We start from the raw sequence: 23401 nt of genomic DNA on the forward strand, positions 1-23401 counted from the left end.
GACTAATTTGTGTGTTAAACAAGATACACTATCATCATGAACACAATGTGTATTAAACAACCATCATGGTACAGGATTGATAGTGGATCGTGCTAAACTTGTCTAACTAGAAAGAAATCAGAGAGTTTGTAAGACCTGTAAATGGAGCTGGATCCCACAGTGTGATTACATAGTGAGGTTACATTACTCCGAATGTTAGATCTGGCTCGTCGGACCTCCTCAGATGTGTCAGATCTCCTTGGCACAAACAAAAGGGAGAGTGTCATTGCAGGAGGCGGCGGTCCACTTCTTGCGATCTGTAATGCGGAAGATAGACAGAAACATTTAGCTTCAAGGATTTGTATTTCAAGCTGAACATACGAAGAAAATGCTGTCTGTCAGCAGAAACTGGATTTCTGGGAGTTGAAAGTCAATTTTGTGGAACTTGTAGTGTGGTATGTAGCACATGTTAGTGATGTAGCAGGTATGGAAAGCCATTGGCACAAATATCGCTTCAGAGATTTCGTGTTCAGACAAATAAAATGTGTGTAAACGCGTAGAGTTTAGTCATGTTAACACGCCTTTTTATGAATTAACACAAACATTTACCAGTAAGTGTTGCATTTCCTAAGTATGTATGTATTTATATCTTTTTATCTGTAATCTCCAACTTACAGATGTTGTGCCTTTGTGTTGTTTGTAGAGCCGCAGAGATAAATCGATAAGTTGTCAACTATTAAATTGGCCAACTATTTTGATAATCAGTTTGTGTCATTTTTATGAAAAGCCTCTGAATCCAGCTTTTTAAATGTGAATATTTTCAAGTTTCTTCACTAGCTTGTGTGTGAAATGATCTGTGATTGGCCAAAATCTCACGTCACAGTTTCCATTTTCTAAAGCCTGAAAACAGAGCCAAGAGGACATGCAGAAATCTATTTTCTCTCAGAACACTTAGATTGCAATATTATGAAAGGTTATTAAGGGATTTCTGCCCAATGACACACACAAAAAACTGCCTACCCCATCTTTAACTAATTCTGGTCCCATTATGATTGCTAACTGTTTGCTTTCCTACGTTTGCTGTTGAGTCATTTTTGAATGTTCTCTCTTTCAGGTATTTTTAACAGGAAATAAAGAGGTGAACAGAGCAGGGTTTAAATATGTGTGTTTGTGTAGTTTATTACATCCATAATTCATCTCCAGACAGTTCATTGCTCTCTCTTTGTCTCGCAAGTTGTAGTCCTTGGACCAGTTTTCGTAGTTAAACATGGTGCCGTCACTCCACATCCAAAAACCGGACTATGGATAGAAAGACACAAACATTCCAACATAAATACATTGTAGGACTGACAATTAATTTGAAAACATAAGCTAATTAGATTAAAGTTAAATACATTCATACTTTACAGGTGCATTACACTTTATTGCACCAAACTATTAACATTTCTGTTTAGTAGTCTTGAAGTTCATAACAATTTAAATTCCAGTGAAATTGACGGTTTTCTATGATCTTATATTTTCTATTACTGTCATCCCTGGTGGAAAAATGTATTGGTCAGCTGTGAAACAAAGATGGGGACTCAAGTCTGAGATTTGGACTTGGGTCGCACAAACAGCTGACTTCAGACTTGACTCAGACTCGACCTAAAAGACTTCAGACTTGCGACTCACCCCAAAAGACTTCAGACTCGAGCTTCAAGACTCGTCAACAACATTTTTTCATGGAATTATTGCTTTTAAAATCTCAATTTATTCATGTATTTCTATTTTCTTCTATTGGCTCATTTTGGGGAAATGTATGACGAGCTGTATGTCCCCTGCCCTTTGCCATAATGTGCAGCGTAACGCATGCGTTATGCCTTGTGTGTGCGCACTCACATATAAAAAAAATACATTGTCGATGGCGACACCAAGTCCTCCCGGAGTTGTGCCTTTTGTTATTAGTTTTGCTTTCAATAACTTTGTAAATAGTGGCAGTAAGCGAACAGCTACATGCAAGGTGTGTGGCACCGGATCAACAATGTCGAACTTCATCAGGCATCTTAAAACGCACCCAGATAGGTCAGTCACTCACACACTAATGTGAAAGAGACGTTACATTTAGCATATATCGTCACAGGAAACAAGCTAACCATTGCAAAGTGTTGTGCTAATGCTGGGAACAGGCACATTGTATCTTTATAGTTGTATCCATATGATGTGACAGACTTAGGTTAATATTTCACCAGGTCTGAGGGCTAGATGGATGTGTTAAGTAGACCCAATAAAGTTATCCTACAACTGATTTCGATACTGTACTGTATGGATGGTAGCTACAGGAAATGCTTTGAATTCATAAGATTTAACAATACAGTGTTAGGGACAGATCAGATGGCCAAAGACTTGAGACTTGACTTGGACTCATGGCAAAAGACTTGAGACTTGACTTGGACTTGAGCTCAAAGACTTGAGACTCGACTTGGACTTGCAAAAAATGACTTGTGAACATCTCTGCTGTGAAATACCCTTCCTCAGTAGCACTGATGGGAATAATGGCGTTATGAATAATGGCGTTATGAATAATGGCGTTATGAATAATGGCGTTATGAATAATGGCGTTATGAATAATGGCGTTATAAATAATGGCATTATAAATAACAGCGTTACTAATGGCGTTCCTTTTTTTCAGTAACGAGTAATCTAATTGATTACTCTTCCCATCTTAATAACGCTGTTACCGTTACTGCCAAAAAATGTGGTGCGTTACTATAATTGAAGCTGTTTTTTTTTATCAGACCAACTAGATCTCTGAGCCGAGAGGCAAAGACTTTTTTTTACTGTTCTTCCTTGGTTAGTGGGCAGCACACGACACAAGCGCATAAATGCTGACGATTGGCTGAGGTTGAGTGAAATGTCATGGTAAGCCAATCAGAGGTAGAGTTGGGCGGGTGTTCTAAAGCACGGATAGTCAGACACACAACGAACAACACAAGCAAGTCAGTCAATGAGAGAGAGACAGGTATGGCGTTATGAAATCAAGGAGAGGGTTAACTTTCCTGCTACATATTTTCCACCTTGGTCAGAAAACACAGGGGAGACACTTGTTTCTCTCACTTGAAAGTAACGCAATAATTACTTTCTGAAGTAATTAGTTACTTTCATAATTTGTAACCGAGTAACTAATTTAATTTAAGAAGTAACTAGTAACTGTAACTAATTACTTTTTAAAAGTAACTTGCCCAACACTGCTCAGTAGATATGTAATCCTACACTCAACTAATGATTGGATACGATATAAGTTCAGGATATGATTTTCTCCGGATTTTTTTAATAGAATGAGCTTCAGACAAATCACTGAAAAATATTCCTTTATTTATATAAACTGTGCAACTGTGTCCTCTTATCAAAAGCGACACTAAAACTGTATTTTTATCCTAAATAACACTGACCATTACGCAAGCAATAATTTAGGTAAGGTCTAATTTATCTTAGACCTTACCTGATGAAGGTCTAAGAACAAAACATATTTTTCTAAATAAATTATTGCTTGCGTAATAGTCAGTGTGCCAGACTTTCTCTAAGCTTCGGATCTGCTACTTTTGATCATATCCTACGCACCTGCCCAACAAAAGGGGTGTGCAAAAAATATTTCCTACGTTACCGTCAATAACAAATATTTAAGGAATTATTTATTATATGTTTAAAAACAAAAATAATTCAAAATAACTAACTAAATAGAAAAAAATCTGTTCAAAAAAATTAACTAAGAAGACGTAGTGACGTCTGAAGTCAAACAAGTGAAATCTGAAGTAGATAACGTCCTAGGCCATTTCAAAATTGTATTCCGATTAATTTTCTTTTATCTTCACTGGTTGTAATCGTTACAAATGTATATCCATTTTAACCGAGTTGCCATGCATCGTTATATCCGTATTCCTCACTGACTTTTCCAAAAAGCATGTAATATGTTTCAGGTCAGTCAGGCTTTAGTTGACATTCAAATGTGGAGGAAAATTAAGTTTATTAAAAACTACAGTAACAGAATCTAGAAGTGCGTATAGGGTTACACACCTTAATGCAATCGATGCCACCGATCCAGGTTAGGGGGAATTCGTTGGTGTCTCCTCTGGTCAAAATCTGGATGAAGATATTCTCCTCCTTACTGTGGACCGATGCCAGGTTGGCTCCTTCAATCAGGCAATAATCCTGGAGGCAACAAGAGAGGAAAGAGTATTCTCATGTTCAGTTCGTTGTAACATGACTAAATGCATGAGCAGCTCCACTCCACCATTCCTCACCTTGGCTTCAGTCCAAGTCTTCGGGCTGTCGATGAAGCTGAAACATCGTTTTCCAACGTGCGACCAATCCTTCGGGCAGGAGTTGTTGACTACAAAAATATATTTTAAATATTTTACTGACCTACAAGTCGGGTTGCACAATTAGTCATTTAATAACTGCATCACCCACTTGATTTCAATTCAATTATGTGCAGTCACGTTGTGTTTAAGAAAAGCCTAACTTTATTGGTTATGGTGATTTAAAGGTTTGTACGTTTGAAGCAACTTGTACTTGTAGCTGGATTTATGCGTTTTGCACTATCTGCTACATTATTTTTAGGAGGAAAACAATGAAACAATCTCTGTGACGTTGCTATTTTGCTTTGTATAGTTTTTGTAAATGTCATTCAAATGCATTCTCATGAACGAGTTCATACAATACCGTACAAAAACGTTTGCACAACAATCCGTAGCGTATGTTCGAGGAAGATACTGTGCGGCAGCAGTGGTAAGAAAGTGCTTATTCGTCGAGTACGTTACCGCTGCCACTGCGCATTCACTGACTGACCGTGTTCGTGAGGAAAAAAATACGTGTGCACGTTCATAGCGGAACACGATTTGTCATTCACGATGGCCCTGGCACTGTGTAAAAAGCTATGATAAGCCAAAATTGCCTTGACAAAGCTGTCTGTTTTGAATCTGTTTCTGTAGGATCTTATTATTGCAATATGTAAATCTACATAGACTCTTAACTAAAATATGGTTGAAAGAAGTAAAAATGAATTCCAAAACAAAACTTTTTCGTACTTTTGAAAAGTTATGACTTTTATATCGTGTAATGTAAGAAAAACTTTGATTGTTTTGCAAGTCAAATTCAATTTAATGAGTTCATATTGAAACATACTGTGACATTCTTCGACACTCCCCCAAGTTTCAGGCTCAGGATTTTTTTTCTTCACTTTAAAGGGTAACTACAGTTTCTTTCAACCTGGACCCTATTTTCCTATGTTTTTGTGTCTAATTGACAGATGGGAACAACATTGGTAGAGTGTTGGAGCCAACACATGTTCACATGTAAATCCGTAAACTATGTGTTTATTTCAGCCGAAACTAGAGTTGTGATGGTTGGAAAAGTGGAAAGACGGTCGTCTTAACACTAAAACGGCTTTCCATAGTTTTATTTTGTTTCTGTCGACTTTGTTTAAATTGTATTTTACAATGTTTATTTACATGGAGTCTAGTGCGTACAGAGAACGCGATTTAAAAAAAAGTATCTTACTCTTTAACAGAAAGGCCGACCTCCTTAGAAATCCTTTCCATAATGTTGTCAGATACTTGGAATGTTAATCTGAGCCTTTCAGCGGCAAAACAAGCACTTTAGTGGACGTAAATACAAGCTGGACAATTGCCCTATTAACTTACATTGTAGCTTGTTTAGCTGCTGAAGACTGCAGCGATCTCGCTTAATACTGGACCAATGTCAGGGATTGTCGTTCCCATCAGTCACTTAGACACAAAAACATAGGAAAATAGGTCCAGGTTGAAAAAACTGCTAGATACCCTTTAAGCCCTGTACGTAGGTACAGTAGTTGAGGAAAATTACTTTTTTACTTTCCAGCACTGTCCAAGAACTTAGTCCAGCAAAAATAAAGCTTCACAATAAAGCAAAAGCCACACAACATCACTCACCACACTGAAGAGGTTTGACGCCCGGCCGTGTCCTCGTGTTCGGTATCTCTGCCCCAGTGGAAACATTGACGCACCAGCAGTACCCGGTGGACCTAGAACACTGCTGGGGGAGGAAGTTCCCGTTTGCGTCACACTGCGGGATAAAATTTCCAGGCACTCTGGGGCTATTCTTTCTCTGGTCCTGGCAGAGGGCTGAGTAAAGTAGTAGTGGAGTATAAAGAAGCAGAACATGTAAACACTCAAATACAAGTACCTCAACATTGTAGAATTGCAAAGATCAATTGATTAGCTGTCAACTATTAAATTAATCACTAACTTTTTTGATAACCAATTAATCGGTTTGAGTCATTTTTATGTCAAAATGTAAGATTCCAGCTTGTTAAATGTGAATATATTCTAGTTTCTTCTCTCCTCTGTGACAGTAAACTGAATATCTTTGAGTTGTGGACAAAACAAGCCATTTGAGGATGTCATTTTGGGCTTTGGTAAACACTGATCCACATTTTTCACCATCTTCTGACAAACAACTAATCCCTTAATCCAGGAAATATTCATCAGCTCAATTGACTGTGACACTAATAGTTAATTGCAGCCCTACAACATTGTACATAGGTACAGTACTTGAGTAAAAGAACTTAGCTAGTTTCCAGAACTGTCCAAGAACTCAATCCAGCCAAAACAATAATGTGACACCCAAGCACATGTTATCACTCACCACACTGAACAGGTGTGACGCCCGGTGGTGTCTTCGTGTTTGGTATCTCTTCCCCAGTGATGACGTTGACGCACCAGCAGTAACCGGTGGACACCCAGCATTGCTGCGGGAGGAAGTTCCCGTTAGCATCACACTGTGGGACAAACTCTCCAATGACGCTATTCTTCAGTTGTTCACAGAGGCCCCCTTGCTGAAAAGTGGGGCTGGTGGGGTCGATGGACCAGGCATCGCTTAGGGTCAAAAAGGTGCAGACAGTCAGAGACACGCTGAACGCCTTCATGCTGATGCTCATGCTGATGATGATGATGATGATGATGATGATGATGAACCGGGAGTGTAGCCTGTGGAAATAGAAGCAACAAAATGTAAAACTATCAACAACATAGAGTTCTAAAAAGTGAAATCCATCTCCTTGTCTTTCCTTGCAAAATAAATCTGTGTTCAACATGTTTGATTAAGATAATCCAACATAGACTCACCTGGTTCAGGATCAGCTGGTGTATTGAGCCACCTCTGCTGCTTCTGTCTTTATATCCTGCGGATTGCTGGCACTTCTGCTGTGTCATTGTTTCAATTTCCCACAAATTCACTGGAGCTTTGAGGTCATATGTAACAGCTGAGCTGCAGAGATGGATACTGTTTTGTCTTTTATTTCATCAGTTTCTCTTTCTCAGACTATTGTAATCATTGTAAGTTTAAAGTAATCATTGGGTATCATTTTTATATCGGCCTTTCATTATTCATAGCCCCGGCTTGCCAGACTTGTCTGGTGTTAGGGTTACTTGTTGTTATCTATATCTGCTCTTATTTTCCCGATCTTGTATTGTGCAAATCTGGGTTACAGACCATTTTTGCAAGTAAACACCGATACCACTTGGCTGGGTCATATGAAATTATATTCTCCAGCACTAACATGAGACATAAAATCCAAAGAATCTAATATTTTATTGTTTCGTTGTCCAAGAATCACATTTAAAACCTAACTATGCAGCCTGTTTTCTCACACTTTTACACATTGCATATCATTACCAGTGAAAATCTGATCATGTCTATAGGTGGACAAAACATGACACATCCCTACTTCCTGTGCAGACAGAAATTTAAAGACAAAACAACATAGTCTAATGCTGTGTTACAAACCGCATACTTTTTCTTTTTACTTTTGATACTTTAGTACTTCAGCAGCCCTTCCTTTATGCAAACAACTGGGACAAACAACTTTGTGGTGAAACTGCGTCTTGAACTTGGACCCTCTTGCTCATATATCTGTCGGCAGGGGCGAAGCGGGCCATGTCTTCTGAAACTCCAGCCACATTGTTTCCTCAAAAGCCCAGATTTTAATATATGTTTAACGTTGTGTCATTTCCCCTCAGTCTCTCTGATGCTGTTTAGGCAAAATTCCTACCCGACCTTCTGTACATTATTAAATGTAACATTTTTGTCTCAACTTGTCTCGTCGCAAATCTTTGGTCAAAACTGGGCTTAAAACAGCATGTCGGCTGACTATCATTTTTTTCTTCTCCAAATGTGTCATTATTTGAATTTCCCATTAATTCACTGAAGCTTTGAGGTCAAATGTAACACAGCCGAGCTGCAGAGATGGATACTGCTCTATCTCATCAGTTTCTCTTTCTCAGACTATTGTAATCATTGTGAGTTTAAGGTAATCATCGGGTATCATTTTTATATCGGGCTTCCATTGTTCATAGCCCCGGCTTCCCAGAATGTCTCGTCTTTTATAGACATTTCATTCTGAAACTGCTTGAGAAATAGTGCACCTAGCTGCCATGAATAGGAAAAAAATCTCCCTGGATCCGCCTAGCTGGGCCCCGAATGTTTGCAACGTCTAGCTCCGCCTCGGCTGTCTGTGCTCTTTTGGCTGCTCACTTGATGTGACGTGTTATCCGCTGCACAGAGGATTGTAGGTCAGATATAGAATGCCTGCTAGCTTGTATACTGCAAAATGTGACCGGATTTAGTCGGACATCATGGTATAGACATAAATTTGACATGCTTTGTATTGGGACATACCAAATAGTTTCAGTATTGGAAAGCAGCCAGAATCCTCGTAGCTGAAACACATTCCTCACTCATTTGTCTGTTATTCAGATCTGAGTGTCTTTTTGAATGTTAGATAGAAGGCCGCATCAGTTACACACTGGAAACTATTAACCGATGGGCAGGGTGGGAGAGAGGCCACATGTAATAAAAGGCTGCTGTTCTTGGATGACTCTGCATATTTGTAATGTAAAATCTTTTGTCATGTCATGTTTTTATTGCATTAACAGCAGGTCTTTATAGTTTCTTTCTCTATTTTTTTATATATATATATATATATATATATATATATATACACACACACACACACACACTTTGCTGCACAATAATCACTTATCTAATAATCTCTCATTAAGCTCAACAATTATTTGCTAAGATTTTAATTTCAACTACACTTGAGCAAATTTCGGTGCCATCCGTCGAGTCGAGGGTGGTGTAGATTCTAGTCCACAGCATATTTCCAATTGTTACGTCCTGTAGTGCTAGGGGTATCAGGACATAAACGTAAACCAGATGTAATTGGTATTTGAAAGGATAGTTATTTAGAATAAGGCAAAAAGAACTTACAACCGGAAAAAAATTGGCAGATGGGTGCTGTGAAAATCAAAAACAGAACATAACAAAAAGAGATCCTCAAAAGGAAGACTACTACTACTACAACTATACGAAACAAAAGGATAAACAAAAATGCTCTAACTAAAATACTTAGTAAAAAAAAAAAAAAAAAAACACAATACTCACAGCACCCCTGCACCTAATGTCACTATACAAAACAAACCTGGTAGATGCAAGAAGGATATCAGTTTTTAAAGCTCAACCCTGGCCCACTTCCTCACACACTCGTACATCGAGATAAACAAATCTGGTCTGGCAGATGTCCTCAGCTGCCCTCAGCTGTCATCAATCAGGCTATTTAAGTCGTTGAAGCTTCTCAATTGGGGCGGAGGTAGCATGCCACACCAATCGGCGTCCCCGTCTCAGGGAACCCCAGGAACTGGGCGGGACTTCCCTTATCCACCTAATCTGCAGCACGAGGTGGCACAGCCTGCGTTGCACCTCAGATAAAGCACAATCCGTTAAATACCACACACAAGGGTGCCGGCGGCAGCCGTAACACAATAATTACGAATGTTTCAATTTTATTTTAAGAATAATTTGAAAGATGTTGAGAAAAATAACATTTGTTTTTGTGAATATGAATTAAATGTTAATATAAAAGTGATTACAAAAGCAATAAAATATAAAAAAAGAATATATATTATTAATGAATACAAACATAAATAGGTTATTGTGTTTTTATACAGAACACAACAGAGCCAGAACAGCAGAGACTGAGCGGAAGCCATTGCCGTCACGGTCCAGTGCATACAGCGGTTACAGTATATTATGTAACAGAAACCACAAACAAGATTATACATGCGGCGGCTGTATCTCAGCTTGTTTCCGGAGTCATAAACAAAAGAGGAGATGATCAAATTCTGCAAGACCGTTTTTCCAAATAGACATCAAATTTTTTCAAAACCCTAACCCTAGTTCAACTAACTTATGTGTCTAACAGGTCTAAAAAAGTGCAAAAAGACAAATTCCCTGTGCCTCTTTAAACATCGTCATGCACTGATACATTTTCACAGGCACACACTCACACAGGTTTCCTCCCGTCGGTTAATTTTCATGCTCACAACCTCTTTTCACACTTCAGTTCCAGTTTCCAGTTTTTACTTCCTCTTTACAGTTATACAAATCTGTATCTCATTTTCTTGTGTTTCCCAATGTCAACCATTGTAGAGTTTTATCCTCATTATTAGGAATCAACTCTGCAAGAAAATCAGGTAAGGCAACACATACTTACGATAGAATTCTACAACAAAACATGTTTTTATTTTTCTCTTCAAATTATGTATTGTTTAATAAGTGTAGGAATACCAATATGCCTTTTCTTGCCGTTTCCTTTGCATGTCCTTTTTTATTTAATCTCTCCTAAATGTATCATTGTTGTTGTTTTAAACATGTGCTAAATAAATTAAATATTGAATTTTTCTGTATTACAACATCAGTTATCCGGTTGTATCACAGATGAACAGATAAATTATAGAATAACGGAAGCACTTGAGAAAATGAGGGCTTTTGAACTGTATAAATGCAGTTTGGCTTCCCCAAATAAGAGTGAACGTGCCATGAGGGGGTTTCCAGTGAAAGTCAAATACTTAGAAGATTGACACAAAGCAGCGTTGGTTTTACTGTTGTCATCTGCTGATCAGAAATCTTATAAACACGCTTACAGATTTATAATGCTTTTGCTTTGCAGTTAATGATACTGGCAGGGTTTGTACTGCTGAGGTTGTGCATCTGAATTACATTTTTCAAGAGTCATAGCTCCTCAAAATGTCAGATCTTGAACATATAGATGGCAGAAATAATCATCACAACTCAGGCAGAAAACAGCTTGTTGTTTTTGTTTTTGTCTGTGTCACAAAGTAAAAATCTGTAAGCTGCCAAGGTGTTGACTGCATATACATTATGCCATATTTATGGACAAAAGTATGTAGAGAAGAGTTGGTCTGGGTTTTTCCTGGTTTGCACCCAATAGTACCATTGAAGGGATATCTTAATGCTAAGCATATCATTCTATTTGATTTGATTTAGCAGCTGTTCTTCCTGGAGTCTTTGATGTTTGAATTCTATGATGGACAACACTGTACCTCCAACTTTATGGAAAAAATTCCAACTTCAAGAATACATTGAGCGCCATTCATAGTGCTTTTAGGTTGACTCCGAAGTTCTCTGCTTTGGAAAAACAAAAACATAATTATAACAGATAAGTGCCTTCTTTAACATCTTCTATATTGCATATATTGATATCATAATAACTGCACAGAGCTTTCCAGCCAGAGAGCAGAGTTCGCATCCAGGGGAACTCAAAAGACTTCCAGGAAATGTGTGTTTGTGTCCTGGGAGTTCTACTTAAGGGGACCATTGTTTTAATCCAAAACACAATCATTTTTCTAATCTTAACTAGTTGTTTTGGTGCCTAAATTCTGTTGCCGCCACATGACGATCACCTTTTGTCAGCTAAATTTGACTGTGAATACCACTAAACATAAATGTAATGTGACTGATCGTCACAAATTGTTGCGCATGCGTTTTTTTTGTACGATATCATACTAACCTGTTCACGAGAATGCCTTGACCAATGTGAAAGAACTTGACTCTTCTGCACAGAGCCCACCTCATCCAACGTATTTGGGATGAACTGGAATGCCGACTGATATGGAGCTAGATTTGTGTCTTTATTACATGAGAGAAAGTAAATGATCTGAGAGAAAAAAAAAAACTACTGGAGCTCGATTTGTGTCTTTATTACATGAGAGAAAGTAAATGATCTGAGAGAAAAAAAAACTACTGATAGCAAAATAGCATTTTATGAGAGAAAAACAAAAAACACTGAGAGCCAGCCCTGATTAACCAACATCAGTGTTGGACCCAGAGATGGCAACAGTACTCACTTCCCGTACTCAAGTAGAAGTACAGATACTTGTGAAAAAATACTCTGGTAAAAATAGAAGTACTGATTTAACTTCTTTACTCAAGTAAAAGTAACAAAGTACAGGCTTGGAAATTTACTTAAAGTATAAAAGTAAAACTAGCCTTGCGAATGACATTTTTCATGCAAAGCTACCTGGACCACACAAATGTTACTAGAGTGCAAGCTGAGAAACTTCAGTGGACATGGAAAAAAGGCTCTTTATATGCCATTGCCTACATTTTAAATGGATGTCAGCCAATAGGCATAAAACATCACATATATGATTATTGTGACACAGACTGGGACTCCAGGTAAATAAGATTCTGACTGAGTAGCAAGATATGAATTCAGTTGTGATTATGTGAGAATTCACAGATCGAGTTTTGTCTTTTTTTAGTCTTCCCCTTAACATTTAAAGGAATCTACATGTATGTGTGTGTGCGCTCAAATATGGCTTCTGGAAAAAAAATAAAGGATAAAATATGAATGACTAAACAGACATTAATTAAGAAGTTCCCCATACTTTCAGAGTTACGCAGTACATTCGCCAGGAGTCATTCTTGACGCCTACTATCTCAAACATCTCTCTCAATGATTTTCCGCAAATGAATGCCGTTGAATCTGTCGAGTTGTCTTGTAGTGGTGCGTCAAGTGCAACGTACAGTATGTTCCCAATTAGTTCTAATTCGGTATTGATGACGCGAAAAATAATAACGGTAACTCCAGTGAAATTGTCTGAAACTAAAGTAACCAGCCAATTTTGTAAAACGTAAGGAGTAGAAAGTACCGATATTCGTGTTGAAATGTAAGGAGTAAAAGGAAAAAGTCGCCACAAAAATAAATAGTAAAGTAAAAATATCTGAAAAATCTACTTGAGTACAGTAACAGTACAGGACAGTACAGGACCACACTAAAGGAATTAAAAAAGTAATGACAGCATTTCTAATTGAAATCTGCGTTTAAATAAGTGCCACAAGCAGTAAAGTCACCTTTATAGACAAAGAAATTCCCATGATGTCTTTTAACTTTGGTGAATGTTGATATATGAATTTGTAATGTTGACTATGCTGATCTTTTGGGGGAACTGACAGCCGGAAAGGCCAACACAGAGGAAGATATCTTAGATTGTTGTCTCACTATCTGATTCATTCATCCACTCAATTACTCTTTTTTTCCTTTCTTCCTTCCTTCCTTCCTTCCTTCCTTCCGTACAGTATGGGACAGAAGACCATCCTTTACTTCACCCTCCTCTTCATCTACCTGTGCTGCGGTCAGAGATCAAACCCAGATGGCGAAAGGTCATCCTGCGATAAGTGTGACCAGCGGCTCACCTGTAACTGCTCCTACGGAGGATTTACCCATGTTCCCATGGTGACAGACCGCGCCCTGACTCTTGATCTCTCCTTCAACGACATCACCGGGGTGACCAGTGACGATCTGACAGGACACAGGAGACTGAGGGCTCTGAGTCTCCATGGTAACGTTGATCAGATTTTATTGGCTTTAGAGCAAGCGTTGTCTGTAAAACAAAAACAAAAAAGATATATTAATTAATGTGCACCATGCAGATTAAGTAAGAGTTGTTCACCATAAGTGATTCATTAAGGAGTCATGCCATGTGATTTCCTGTCCATATTGTGTTTAAGTGTATATACTTTATTAGACATCATTTCTTTCTAGAGCAAATAAGAAATCTCTCATAAAGTTTTGACAGTGTGCCAATTGCAAAGACTAATGTTGTAGTACTCGAGACCGGTCTTGGTCTTTAGACCACTTTTTGAAGGTCTCGGTCTAATCTCAGAATCAACCGCATTTTTAGTCATCGTGTCTTGGTCTCAGATAAAAAAGGGGCTCTGGATTTTATTTCAAGATGGTCAAGACCACAACTGCAGTGATATCACCTAATTGCCTGTGCATTGTCTGACTTAAGTGTTACCATCATTACTCCCATTGGATGTAGAACTTCCTGCTTCAAATGCAACAAATATCTTGATTTATTTGTAATTGTTTGCCAGATCATTTTCATGCAATAGATTAATTCATTAATTTGTAAATTAATGTTAAAATTAAAAGGGTAAAACTAAAATTCATAAAAGTATCTCACCTACAAGCTCCATTTAGTAGCTTTTCAGGAGATTTTCTTTTTTTCATTATCCGAGTTTGCCCAGTTTTAGTGGAAATGAAAATGTGCAAATATCCACATTTTCCAATGCCTAAGGTCCAGAACGGACTTTGAACCTATGCTTTAATCCAATGTGGATTAGATGCCGCAAATTGCTCAGAAAAAGGTTTTCTTATCAGGCAGTTTATTGTGGCAAACAGAGCCAAAGTTCTCCGTGTGTCTAACATGCTGAATGACAATACCATTTAATTTAATTTAAATGAACAATAAAGACAACCACAATATAGCAATACGTTATTATAATCCATGGTCCCAGGATTGATCCTTGTGGACCCCCTAATTACATTTTTGTTAGAATGTTGATTTTTTTTAATATGTAGATATTATCGTCTTGCAGGTAACAGAGTAGCTACGATCCATCCGTCAGCATTTGACTCTCTGTGGAGTCTGGAGGAGCTCGATCTGTCCGACAACCAGTTGACTGCTCTCAACCACAAATGGTTCAGAAATCTAGAAGCTCTGCAGAAGCTCAACCTGCTCAACAACCCATATAGGTAAACAGCTAAAGTTACAGTTGTAAAAACCTTTATCGTATATGATGTTCACTTGTCCCCATACTTTTGTATGTCTTGCGTCCTCCAGCTGCCTTGGTTCGCGTCCAGTGTTTCAGAGGTTGGTCAGGCTGCGGTGGCTGGGGTTTGGAGGTCCTGCTCTGGAGGAGTTAAAGAGAGGAGATCTATCTGGAGTCGCTGAATTGGAGGAGCTCACTGTGCACGGCAACAACCTGAAAAGGTGAGGGACTGACACTGTTTTAGTGTGTTTGTGTTGTTAGACGAGAGCTAGTCTGTATCAACGGTAGTACATTTCCAGGCTAAAGCCTAACATCCGGCACGCGAATATCAGGGTTTTCCCCTCTGCCTCCGTTCTCTGTGTGTTGCCATTCTTAAACTTCCCTCGCTACGGGAAACAACTAACTTCGAGCTAGCAAGCTACACGCTAAAATTGGCAAGTTTTGAAGACAATGTGGATCATGCAACAAAGCAGGCCTGCTTGGGGAATGACTGTAAAGATTGACAAAGAATACGTTTACGTCATTTACTATATGACTTGGACATTTTTGGGATTGATTGGAGGGATTGCTTTAGATGAAGTTGTACACATGGCGATACACTGGTAAGAGCAAATGACATTTAACCATGTATCCAGCTAATTTAAATAGCTTGTGTTACTGTATTGTGTGAACAGTTAACCGCTTTACTATTGTATGTGGTATTTTCTTTTGCGGGTGCAAATGTTTCAGCACAAGTTCCTGCCCGAGACTATTTTGCAGAGACCAAGGTGTGTGTTGGACTGAGTCAAAATTAATTACAGTGAATTTGTTATTGTCTTTTTGGGGTTTTGTGGATGATTGAAAAATATAGAATATTGGCATATTTATCGTTTAAGATGTTTGGAAGGAAAAAGGTAAACACCAAAGACACACTTACTTTTCCCATCTTTCACTATACCTCTCCTATGACTCTCTCCTGTCACTTTCTCTCTCTGCAGCTACGAGTCCGGTGCTCTAGGGGACGTTTGGCCGTTGGGTCGTGTCACTTTAAACCTCCATGGTCCATTTTTAACAAACACAGCCTTAGCCTCGGCTGTGCTCGCGGATGTTACATACCCTGAGACGCCTCTCATTCTAGAAGACCTCCATCTGATTGGGAATAAGTCTGTTCAGCCCTTCAGAGTGTCAGCCAAAAGGAGAGTCAGGTCTGTCAACAATCTAATTTTCTTCTGTTTTAGCAAAAGAGTGCAGTCACATCAACATTCAAGCTGCAATTTTAACTGTGGACTGTGGAACTCTTATTCATAAGAAAGTATGAAGTTAAAAATAAGAAATTACAATTAAAGAGAAATTAGAGACTGTGGATAAGTACCTCATACAACCACACTTCAAAAGATTCAAAGTATCCCTTTAAGTTCAAATGTCAAACTTTATCCTGTGAAGCTAGCCAAACATGGAATTGAGAATGGGAAACATTGCTACATGCAGTATTTAAATATTGTCTTTTTTTGTAAGTTTGTAAAAATATAAATTGCCACATGGCATCAGTTTGGCAGAACCAAACCAAGCAAACCAACCAGTTGCTCCTCTGTGATGTTACTCTTCAGGAAAATGGCTTTCAACAACCTTTTCGTGTCCGATGAGGCCATCGTTAATATACTTGTGGCGTTGGATGGAGTGCCACTCACGTCCCTCTCCATGGATGGCGTCACGCTGACAGGCGAGGGCAGGTAGGAAACCAGCACATCAACATGATCCATCAAATCCATTTAGTCAAAAGCGTGCCTAGTGACCTTTTTGTGCTGACCTTAACTCCTTTTCTCAGTAATTATGCCAAATTAGTTCATTGAGTGGGGGAGATTAGCAGCATGTTTAGTCGACCAATCAGCAACCAGATGGAAACATGAATCAGCTGTTAACGTGCGTACCTGACGACTATCCAAATCCCCACTGTTTGTCTGAGGAATTCCTTCTCCTTAACTAAAAAAATTACTACTAATAAGATCCACTTTAGATGGTCTGCAATGAAAAATACAGAAGTGATCAACTGTTGCTTGAATGAATGATTGCATGAATAGTAAAATGTTTTTTTTTTTCTTGGTTGGTTTTAGGTGGGAGGCAGCCAAACAGACCGATCAAAGAAGCATCGACGAATTCTTCGTACGAAATGTCGTGGTGCTGAATATCTTTAAATTTGTCTCCTTTCTGCAGCTGGGGTTTATGCTGGAATACCCCAGGAAGGTGTCCGTTATAAACTCTCGGGTAAGGAAAGTGGTTATCCGTCACAAGAATGTCACATGCAGTAGCTACCACATCAATCCATACGTAGCTAGAGGAAGAAGTCCCAACATTTAAAAAAAGAAACGAGAAATAACATCTGAACAGTGAGAATAAACGGTGTAATTCAGTCAAACTTTTCCCCTCAGGTGTATGTGATGCCCTGTAACACATCCCACCTGCTATTGAACCTGCAGTACCTGGACCTGTCAGACAACCTGCTGACTGACCTGACTCTGGCGGAGACAATGTGCAACGGAGACGGCACGATGAAGGACCTCCGAGTTTTAAACGTCAGCGGAAATGCTCTGAAGGTGCCTTCATGAAACTTTAAAGGGAAAAACGTCTTTTTGCGTATTTTTCCCGTTACTTCATGATTTTACTTCACTAAGAACAATTCCTTTTTACCAAACTTATTTGGAATTCATACATTCAGTTTTTTTACTTGTTTTAACTATTAATCTTTTATAGTCTAATCGTAATTATATATAGGCTGAGTATTACTCCTGTTGACAAGTAAACTGATCATCATGTTAAATCAGTGTAAAAGTATAATAAAAAAGTATAAATCCAAGAATACTTGACTCCCCAGGTTTAAAGAAGAAATCTCCTGTTGCATGAAGAATTAACTATCTCTGTTCCTCTGCTGTGCAGTCTTTTTCCACGGTGAGCCGGCAGGTAACAAAGCTCTCCAAACTGACCCACCTGGACATCAGCAGGACCGGATACAGTTCCATGCCCGAGAGTTGCTCCTGGCCCTCCACCCTGCGGTACCTCAACATCTCCAGGGCTAAACTTACAACCATCACCCCCTGTCTACCTGCAACTCTGGAGGTACTGAGAGACAGACCATGTAGCAGTAATCCTGAAAGACCTGTCACTATGAAGGCTGTTCACTATTCATGCATAAAGCTACGGGAAAAAAAGTAATTTGTAATTTGTATTTATAGCTGTAAGCATTGACAGCCACCTTATAAGACTATGACGATCCATGTAGGGAGGAGGTTGGGGCAGATGGTTTGGTCCTAAAATGGAAGGGATTGTGTCCCAGAAGAAATTAAGGGGAAAACACAAGACTTTCACTAAGTAAACAGGTGTTCTCGTCCCTTGTGTAGGTCACCGGTGTCTAATCCAAACCACAACATTTTTAGCCGGCTAAACATAACCGTAACGGCCACTAAAATACAGTTCCTCAAGGAAGCGATTGCAACAAGTCACGCAAATTCAACCAATCACCGTGAATTCAGCGTGACTCGCAATTTTGACCAATCACCGCAACTTTACAGCAAATTTGACCAATAACTGGAATTTCCCGCGACTTCAACCAATCACAGCAGTCCCATACGCCAGACTCTGCATCAGTATGTGATGCTGAGAGCAACTGACCAAGCGGGAGTGAGAACGGGTTGACGTAACACACATACGTCGCTGAATTCATTACCTTGTTTCTCTCACATTTGCCAACAAAACGTACAGCGAAAGACATTTCAGACCGTCCTTCCAACCTGTATACATTTTAACATCAAAGTCCGGCGTAACGATTTTTCACTCTAAAGTCGCCGCTGAAAGCTGGTGCCGTTTCAATCCTGTCGGCTCTCTGCGGTGGGCGGGGCTGCTGCTCAGTTCCCCCCGCGACTGACGTGCGCACACACAGAAACATACATGGTGGATGCAGGAAAAAACGGGAGATGAGACATACAGGATGACCTAAATTGAGGACAGCTACGCTAGTTATTGTAAGTGCAATGATAAGTTAAAGTCCAATAAGTGCTTTATCAAACCGTATGAACCATGTGTCCCAGCCCCAGCCCAGGCCAGGTTAGGAAATTAACTAACAATGAAAAAATCAACAAGCCACTGACAGAAATGTTCTAGTTTGATTAATTCAATGAATTATTATTTTTTGTCCACCAGCCTTTTTCATATCATACCAACATTTGCAGCATCCTTAGCCTTTTTGGTAAGGTTAATAGGAAAAAGTTTTACTCTTCCCAAAACAAGTTTCCTTTTATTTTTAAAGAAGTAAACCAAAAAAGATAATTGTCACGGTCTCTTGCAACTTATATATAACAAAAATATAAAAGGTAGCTTTGCTACCGCAAATTCATAGTCTGGCTATCACCAGACCAAGCTCAATCTTTTAAGATTGAACATTAGTCTGTTCAATCGTCATCGTGTTAAACCCGCCAAAAGCGTGCCAGGTGCATAAGCCAGTTTGTGATTGGTTCCTGCAAATTTGTAACGGAAGCAGGATAAATAAACGTACAGGTTTCCAGACTGAGCTGCAGGGCGAAATCAAATCGCCGGCAGATCGGGCTGGGTTTACCCAGTCTAGCGAATTCAGGCATTTTGGGCCGCAACAATCTCAAAAAAAGGCCGCGAAATCCTGGAGGGACTGAACATAACTTTACCCTCTGTGCCCTCTACCTGGCTCACAGTCACCTTTTCCCGACAAAATTAGACTGTAAAGGCCACTTAAAGGCAGTTGCTGTAACTTTGTACGATATCATGCAAATTGTTTTGCATAACTTTTTGTACAACATCATACAAACCCGCTTATGAGCATATGTTTACCTTGCATCATTTACAGGTGTTGGATCTGAGCAACAACGATCTCAAAGACTTCATTCTGATCCTGCCTGCCCTGAGAGAGCTCCACCTCTCTGGAAACAAGTTACTGAAGCTGCCCCCAGGATGGCTTTTCCCCAGTCTACAAACACTGACAATACAGGTAAGGACCAATCACATCTCATATTTTTTTTTTCTTCCAATCCTTTGTATTCCCCAATATTATCACTCCTTGGATTCCCACAGGCAAACACCCTGAACAGGTTCGACCGTGCGGACCTCCAGTCATACGGACGACTCCAGGACCTCTGGGCGGGTCAGAACAAATTTGCATGCTCCTGTGACTTCGTCCATTTCCTCCAATCAGGCATTAAAGGAAGCGAAGACGTGCATTTAGCAGACGGAGAGGAGAGCTATGTCTGCGACTCACCTCTCTACCTGCAGGGGCAACCGGTGGCTCAAGTCCAGCTCTCCATTGTTGTGTGCCAGCGGGTTTTGTTTGTGTCTGTAAGCTGTGGGGTGGCGCTTTTTGTAGGGATTCTGCTGTGTGTCCTGCTGTGGCGCCTCCATGCATTCTGGTACGTCAAAATGACGTGGGCGTGGCTGAGAGCCAAGCGTAGCTCCCTGCGACGGCGGCATCGCAGAGATAGATCGGACTCAGATGAGTTGCTGTCCTATGACGCCTTTGTGTCCTACAGTGAGAGAGACGCCAGCTGGGTGGAAAACTTCTTGGTACCCGAGCTGGAGGAGCCAAGGTAACGTCAAACTATTTTTTGTTGTACTTTCTGACAATATCGGGCCCTACATTTTACAGTGTTTTTTATCAGTTTGTAAGTTAGCAGTTACACAAAAGACTAAAAAACTACTTACCACATTTCAGTGAACTTTCACAGGTCAAGGAACAAGAGATGTGGGTTACTTAACTTTTTGGGTCATAAGTCATATAGCTTCTGAATGAGGTACCCAAGGGAACACCTTAAAAATTAATTAAAGTTTGATACAATATGATTTGAAGATGATCAGTATATTCCACAAAACCTTTTTTGAACCATTCCTCCAATAGATTTTATCCCAGTTTTACCAAACATGGCACAAATTAAAGGAGAAATGCGGCAGATTTTTACCTTAATCTTGATCGCTAGATGTCACTGAATACTGTCGAAAAAAGACGACCAAAGTCGGTGCAAACAAGCTAGAGTTACTGCAGCTAATGGCCAGAGTTCCCAGATAGCTAAAATGCCAGGCATGTTCTAAAGAGTGCCTTTGTGCCTCTTAACAGACACAAAATGCAATTAAAACTTCTGTGCAACATGAACAGGGCCCTTACGTGACAACAAGATGCATTTTCAACTCAGACATGGTGAAGAAACCGTTTAAATTCAAAGTTTGTACTGTCACCTACCTCTTTTTCCATTGGTCGCTTCACCTGAAAGCCCAGAAGAGTGGATCACGGAGGTCATGCCTTCGCGACGGAAACTTGAAGTTTATTTGCTCTCTGGTTTTTACTCCAACAGGGAGAACGATGAAGACTCTGTGGATCAGAGAACGCTCCAGCCTCTGACCCTGTGTCTCCACAAGCGGGACTTCCTTCCCGGACAATGGATTGTGGACAACATCATGAGTGCCATGGAGCGCAGCCGGCGGACCGTCTTCGTCCTCTCGGAGAATTTTGTCCAGTCCGACTGGTGCCGCTACGAGCTGGACTTCTCCCACTTCCAGCTTTTCGACGGGAAAGCCGGCGGAGACGCGGCCATCTTGATCCTGCTGGAACCGCTGTCCAAGGACGACATCCCAAAACGGTTCTGCAAACTGCGCAAACTCATGAGCTCCACCACTTACCTGGAGTGGCCTCAGGATGAGGAGAGGAGTGGGGAGTTCTGGAGGAGTCTACGCCACGCTTTGAGAGGAGAAGACGAGGATGATTACTGAGAGAGTTAGTATGTGTTACAAAGTATGTAAGAAGAGAATAAAGAACAAAGCAAGTGCGAAGAGAACAAAAGAGAAAAAACTGGACAAGAAGAAGGAGTACAAGGGAAGAGAGTGTCAAAGGGAAAAAAAGAGATGAGAAGAGCAGGAAGCCGATGAGTTGAAGGAGTAGGAGCGCTTTCACATAAAAGATGAGATGACGAGACAAAGTAAGATGGAGGAGATAAGGAGAAGACTGAACACAGGAGTAAACGATGTACAGTAGATAATGCGACTAGATTTAATGTCACAGATGAGCTAAATATTGTGACTTTACAACTGTCTATAAATGAGACCCCTGGTCATTTCTGCCAGTCAGTGGGCTGAAAAGATAAAAAAAAAGTGAAGGCCTCAGTGGAATCTGGGATGGCATGTCTGACAATTTCTGTAACTTTCTGAAACTCACAATCTTACTCACTTCATGCAGTGTTGCTTTTGAAATGACTATTTCCTTTGTTTTAATAACTGGATGATCTACATTATTCTGATAGTTCTGGTTTCTTCGAACCTTTGTAGATTCAAGGGTTTTATCAACTCAAATATTTAGCAAGTGTTTGTATAATAATAATGATGAATAAAAAGGGTGGTGATAATTCACAAAAAAAACTTTAATTAGTCAAAAATGTTTCAGCTCTTTAAAAAAACTAATGCATTTAATATTTGTTACCGTAAAGGGGGTGTTTCAAAGCAAACAGCAACACCATTGAGAGAAGAATAACCTCCACATCAAATTAACCAACAATCAATAGCATCCTTTTTTATAATCCTAATCCTATTTTCTGATTTTGGTAGTGAGGATTGCCAAAATTAGATTACACTTTCAGCTTGGATTACAAATGAAGATGTGCCGCAACGTCATTTGCTGGTAGTGTGGTAAAACGGCCACTTGGGGGTGCTGTTGATTTGTCATTCCTGCAACCTGAGGTCAGGTCAGCCAGACAACAGTGGATGTGAAACAAATCCAGGATACAGTAACCATCTGTAGGAATTATCAGACCACTGTGTTTTTCTGAAATAACTTCTTTCAAGTGTTTGTAATTCTCGTGAAAACTCGAAATCAAAATCAGTTCTTTAGTGAGGGGACACTCAAACACAAGAGTGCTCTCAGTGTCTATCTATCTATCTATCTATCTATCTATCTATCTATCTATCTATCTATCTATCTATCTATCTATATATCTATCTATCTATACTGTGGATATGGGCATACCTGGTAAACGTACCCATTCACAAATTGGACTGAAAGAAGAAACTCACAAAGTCTTAAAAGGTGTTTTATGCATCTTGCGGTCAGCGTGGTCTGGGCCGTTTGGACGGCGATATTACGGAGCTGCGGCCTGGGCCACTATGTGCGGCGGGTCTGCCAACGTGTGCACCTCCAAGATTTTGTAACGACGCGTTGCAATGATTGGCTACTGAAGAGGAGAAGTCCGTTCTAGGAGCCGCTGTGACCGATACTCTGATTGCTTTGACCGCAATCAGTATGAACAATCAGAAGGTTTGCAATGACCATGAACTTTGTCCGCAATACCTGCAAGAAGCATTAAACCCTTTTAAGGCTTCAGTATGCTTTGAATGAAATTTGTTGGATCATATAACTTTTTGTATACACCTTAACACTTCTTTACAATGCAATAAAACATTTTTTTTGCTGACTGTTTTAGAGGGTTACAGAAACTCCCTTTTGTATGGAGCCAGT

General features: G+C 39.7%; 2 protein-coding genes across 2 annotated transcripts; one reads left to right on the plus strand and one right to left on the minus strand.

Moving 5' to 3' along the window:
• Positions 1-228: 228 nt before the first annotated feature.
• Positions 229-7784, minus strand: LOC114546179 (neurocan core protein). The gene is made up of 7 exons (XM_028564867.1): positions 7780-7784; positions 6640-6980; positions 5925-6116; positions 4257-4345; positions 4030-4164; positions 1164-1278; positions 229-296 (listed from the first exon to the last, which is right to left on the minus strand). Exons 1-7 carry the CDS (start codon positions 7782-7784, stop codon positions 229-231), a joined length of 945 nt encoding a protein of 314 aa, XP_028420668.1.
• Positions 7785-10440: 2656 nt separating this feature from the next.
• Positions 10441-22244, plus strand: LOC114545526 (toll-like receptor 2 type-2). The gene is made up of 12 exons (XM_028563857.1): positions 10441-10526; positions 13435-13697; positions 14740-14896; positions 14985-15134; positions 15891-16097; positions 16500-16622; positions 17004-17154; positions 17319-17483; positions 17824-18003; positions 19760-19900; positions 19984-20492; positions 21252-22244. The coding sequence occupies exons 2-12, from the start codon at positions 13436-13438 to the stop codon at positions 21664-21666; spliced, it is 2460 nt and encodes an 819-aa protein (XP_028419658.1). The 5' UTR covers positions 10441-10526; position 13435; the 3' UTR covers positions 21667-22244.
• The last annotated feature ends 1157 nt before the right edge of the window (positions 22245-23401 follow it).

The sequence above is a fragment of the Perca flavescens genome, chromosome 19 (assembly GCF_004354835.1).
Source record: "Perca flavescens isolate YP-PL-M2 chromosome 19, PFLA_1.0, whole genome shotgun sequence".
NCBI lineage: Eukaryota > Metazoa > Chordata > Actinopteri > Perciformes > Percidae > Perca > Perca flavescens.